The following is a 5,104-nucleotide window of genomic DNA, read 5'->3' on the forward strand; positions in this document are numbered from 1 at the left end:
TAAGCCTTGGTAGGAGAAAAAATGACTGGTGTGTTTTGTTTTCCCACCCGTTTTCCGCTCAGGCAGCTTGCTTGTGAATAGGACCCAGTCGACTCCAGAGCAGAAGGGCGGGGCTTGTCTGAATACGAGTGGGTTTCAGACAAGCTCCGTTCTCCTTCGCTCGGATTGGCTAGTGACTATGGGCTAGCCAATCCGAGCGGCGGGGGGGCGGGTCTAGTCTGAAAACGAGTGGGAAAAGAACACATTAAACCCGCAGTCTGCTGGTTTCAGACAAGCCCCGCTCTCCTCCGCTCGGATTGGCTAGTGGCTGTGGGCTAGCCAATCCGAGCGGAGAGGGGGGGCGGGTCTAGCCTGAAAACGAGTGGGAAAACAACAGGACAGCACAGGCGAGGCTTCTCCCAACGCTGAATGAGGAAGAAGCGCCCCGTCACCTGAAGCCGTCGTCTTATTTCCTTCCTAATTTAATAAACACTCACTGTTTAACTCAGAAAACCCTTTTTTTTTTACATTAAAACGTTTAAAGGATGTGGGTGTTTCTTTCACCAGTTTATCGGACCGCCTCACCCTTCTTAACTCGTCAGTTTTAGTCTGTTTTTCTGTGTTTTTTTCGCCATGATGCGCCGAGCGCTTCTAAAACACATTAAAACGTTTCCGTGGGTGACTAATGTGACCGTGTACGGCTGCCTGTTCGCCGGCGGAGACCTTGCCCAGCAGCGCCTCTCGGGCTCAGAAGAGCTGGACTGGAGCCGCACCAGAAATGTGGCCATAGTGGCTTTCGGTTTCCATGGCAACTTCAGCTTCCTGTGGCTGCGCTTTTTGGAGCGGAGGTTTCCCGGGAAGTCCATCAGCATGGTGCTGAGGAAGCTGCTGCTGGACCAGACGGTGGCGGCCCCTTTAGCAACGAGTGTGTTTTACACAGGTCAGTAGGAGCAGGGGGGGGGGGGCAAGTTCTCAGGACCCCCCTGGCCAATCCACAGTTTTATTAGTTAGATAGATTCATATATATATATATAGATAGATAGATAGTTAGAATGATGGCCAAGGTGGTTGAACAGCTAGTCATCCAGGCACAGACATACCATGTGCTGGGAAGCCAGTTGATTCAGATAGTGTATATTTTAATTTGAGCTGGATGGACTTACCTTACTGGTCTATGATAGAGATGCACCGATCCGATATTAGGATCGGATATCGGCCCCGATATTAGCAAAATTAGCTGGATCAGGTATCGGATAAGTAGGCTGATCCATGGGACCGATCCTTTCACTTTAATTTGTTGGTGTGAGACGGCACTACATTTTTAGATGTTTGCAATTTTTGATTACTTCTTGTATATCAAAGTGGCAGTGGTGGCTCATTGATATCAATAACATCGATAACAGGGTTGTGGGTTCGATTCCCGGGCTCGGCAAGCTGCCACTCTTGGGCCCTTGAGCAAGGCCCTTTACCTTCTCTGCTCCCCGGGCGCTGGAGTTGGCTGCTCACTGCTCTGGGTGTGTGTGTGTGTTCCCCTAGCTCCTAGCTCACTAGTGTGTGTGTGTGTGTGTGAGTGTGTGTTCACTACCACAGATGGGTTAAATGCGGAGGACACATTTCGCTGTACAGTGTACACTGCACAGTGACAAATACGTGCACCTTTACCTTTATTTGACCAAGTTCTTATTTATTCTCAGGTTCAGCTGCTAGATTTTATTTTGAATTACGCAAAAAATTTTATTAAAAATAAAATTGATTACTGTTTGTGTGTTTGACACACAAAGTGACGCTACTTATTTTCAGTTTTGGCTGATACATTTTATTTATTTTAATAGATTTTAAGAAGTTTGATTCCTTTTTTAATTAAATTTGACTGTTGTGTCAAGGTCCTGTGCCATTGTTTATTTTATTGACAAGAAATAGCAATTTAGTACATTAATATCATATGTAATTTGTTATTATTTGTTAATATCAATGTTAATTTGTTATATTTAGTTTTACAAAGTTAGTAAATTAAAGTTTAAGTCGATCCTGATGCCTTAAGTCTCTCTCACATGGTGAAGTATACGGTTTATTGAATCAACAGTGGTATTTGATCTGTATCGGGTATCGACCGATATGCAAAGTTTATGTATCTGTATCGGTATCGGAACTGAAAAACCCGGATCGGTGCATCCCTTGTCTATGAGCATGACTGGTCGCCCAGCTGATCATACTGGTTAACTAGTTTGGTCATGCTGATTATTGTGGTCAGCTAGCTTGGTCAAACTGGCTAAACCATCAAACCAAATCCTGATCTGGTCAAGAGCTAATCTGGTCAACCCAGATTTTTCAACAGGGTGATGGTTAAAAAAAATCCTTGTGTAACTTGTGGTAAATCCTGTGGTGCATTTTATCATTTTGGCCTCTGGTCTACCGATGAGGAAATGTAGGCTTTACAGGTGGGCTTTCTAGAATCCTCCCATTTTAAATATGTCAGAAGCAAAATGCAGTGGATGCACAGTGGAGACGATTATGCATTATCATTGATCTGCTTGTCTAACTGATCTTTTACAGGGGTGAGCTTTTTAGAAGGAAAGAAAGACATACTGGAGGACTGGAGGAAGAAGTTTCTCAACACTTACAAGGTCATTTTTGACAGTCGACAGTTTTTTACACACAGTTTAGCATCACTTTTCCAGTAGCAGGGTGTTGATGTCAAAGTTATGTTGTCTATTTAAAATGTATAAGTATTTAAAGTAATAAGTGATAATAATGTAATAATAATAATACATTTCTCTTGTTTTTGTTGTGTTCTGTGTTGCAGACAGGACTCATGTACTGGCCATTCATGCAGGTGAAATGTAATCTTGATCACTTCTCTACAAACCCTGTTCAGATATCAGTGTTGGTAGATGTCAAGAACTTCCTCAATGCCTTAATTCACTTTCTCTATATACAAAATGATATGCACTAATCAGCTATAACATTAAAATCACCTGCCTAATATTGTGTAGGTTCCCCATGTAGGTTCCCTAATATGGTGCCACTGGAATCAGATAATCGCTGTTTCTCACTTCACTTCACCTGTCAGTGGTTTTAATGTTATGGCTGGTACTGGACAAACAATGCATTCTCAATAACACTGGACTCCTCTCTCTTGTTCTTTCTCACTCTCAGTTCCTGAACTTCTCTCTGGTGCCCCTATACCTGCGCACTAGCTTCACAGGCTGCTGTGCTTTTGTCTGGGCCACGTTCCTCTGCTTCTCCCTGCAGAAGGGAGACGGCACTATGGCGGCGGCTCTGGACTGGATACACCAGCTGAACAGAGATGTGAAGGCTCAGGAGACCAGCAAGAGCAAGTGATTCGGGAAGTCCTGATCCAGAACACATGGACAAGCATGTATGATTAAAATAAGAACAATTTCATGTGGCCATCAGTATCAGAATAGAGGTCAGTGTGTTCCATGAATGTAACAAATGGTACTGTGGCCTGCCAATATGAGCCCTTTGGCATTTCCAGGAGGAACCCGCCTGCCTCCTGTCAATGCCTGCTTTCAAAGAACACTCAGTATTTGGATTGTTATATTTGTAGTCATGCCATTTTAAGACCATCCATGTGGGCTGTGCCCACACACAGTATTCCAGAAGCTAAAACATATACTACATGTCCAAATGTGTGTGGACACCTCTTCTAATGATTGCATTCAGCTACTTTAAGTAGCACCCACTGCTGATACAGATTTGCAGTTGCACACACACACACATGCAGCTTATCTAGTACTGCCAATAGAATAGGACTCTCTGGAGCAGATAAACATGAACCTATTGGTACTTATTGGTGCATTCCTCAAAGTGTATCGGCTGCCCGGCAATGAAATCAGAGGGGCCTAGCATTGCTAGTGCTGGGAGTTAGGAATGGGTGGGTTAAGTGGCAGTACCACGTTGGGAGATAAAGGGAAAATTCATGTTGTAACAGCTAAGAACTGAATGAGCTGTGCTGAACTGAACGGGACCAAATGATTTCACAGATCTCTCGCTGTCTCACTTTTTAACTTGTAACAGATGTTTTAGTGTTTATAATGTGTTAAATAATGTATTGGGAGAGTGTTGTATTAAGAATTTACCTCAATGACAGGAGAATGATGTTACTTGTGCTTCCCTGAAAGTTGCACTGTGTCTGTATTTGCTGCAGCACATATATAAAATCATGACTGAATAGTACCATAATATGACTTCCACCACTGAGAGGAGTCGCTACATTGTTTACTGTATTAAACGAACCGATTTGTTGTTGTCATAATAAATAATGATAATAATAATAAATCATGGTAATAATTCTATGTTTTATAAATATATGTATATATAATACATATAGCAGTGTGAGCAGAAGAAGTCAATGTATGACATTAGCATAAATATGTTCAGTAATCAGGTTAGTATGTGTCCAAATATTTGTGGACACCCCTTCTATTAAATGCATTTAGCTAATTGAAGTTGCACCCATTGCTGACACAAGTGCATGCACACACACACACACACACACACACACACACACACACACATACAGCTTGTCTAGTCCCTGTAGTGAAGTACTGCCAAAAGAATAGGACTATCTAGAGCAGATAAACATCAACCTATGGGCACCATGCTGCCTAATAATGCCAGGTGTGGGCTAGAGGAGGGATATAAAGCCCCCCAGCATTGAGCTGTGGAGCAGTGGAAGAACTGTGATCTCTGGAATGATGCTGGTGAAGCTCCATCCAGAACTTTTGTGATGAGTTGTGGAGTTGGGGATGATGAGGTGGGGTGGTGATCGCCCAACATCCTGGCCTCACTAACGCTCTCGTTGCTGAATGCAATCACATCCTCACAGCAGTGCTCCAAAATTTGGGATAAAGCCTTCTTCCCTGGACAGTCGAGGCAGTTACTCAAACAAAAGCAGGATAACATTTTTTTTTAAGTGTCCCAATACTTTTGTCCATAAAGCGTATAAGGCATCACTTTTGGTAGCTGTATTTATAATAGAAAATCTAAATAAAGAAATTAATGGGTGAAGAAACAAACAAATCAGTCTCCTCCATCCCCCCCTCATCCTCTGTGCGCATGCGCCCTGCATCCCTGCTCCACGGCAGCAGCGTGGCGGTGA

General features: G+C 43.1%; 1 protein-coding gene across 1 annotated transcript; it reads left to right on the forward strand.

Annotated features, from left to right (window-relative positions):
* Positions 1–386: 386 nt before the first annotated feature.
* On the forward strand, positions 387–4,234 carry LOC140559812 (mpv17-like protein). The gene is made up of 4 exons (XM_072683467.1): positions 387–919; positions 2,533–2,603; positions 2,783–2,812; positions 3,136–4,234. The coding sequence occupies exons 1-4, from the start codon at positions 613–615 to the stop codon at positions 3,319–3,321; spliced, it is 594 nt and encodes a 197-aa protein (XP_072539568.1). The 5' UTR covers positions 387–612; the 3' UTR covers positions 3,322–4,234.
* The last annotated feature ends 870 nt before the right edge of the window (positions 4,235–5,104 follow it).

The sequence above is a fragment of the Salminus brasiliensis genome, chromosome 7 (genome assembly GCF_030463535.1).
Source record: "Salminus brasiliensis chromosome 7, fSalBra1.hap2, whole genome shotgun sequence".
NCBI classification, from domain to species: Eukaryota; Metazoa; Chordata; class Actinopteri; order Characiformes; family Bryconidae; genus Salminus; species Salminus brasiliensis.

Coding starts and splice junctions, on each gene's coding strand:
- LOC140559812 (XM_072683467.1), top strand. CDS start 613: ATGATGCGCCGAGCGCTTCTAAAACACATTAAAACGTTTCCGTGGGTG. Junction 920..2,532: donor AACGAGTGTGTTTTACACAG/GTCAGTAGGAGC, acceptor GATCTTTTACAG/GGGTGAGCTTTTTAGAAGGA. Junction 2,604..2,782: donor AGTTTCTCAACACTTACAAG/GTCATTTTTGAC, acceptor TCTGTGTTGCAG/ACAGGACTCATGTACTGGCC.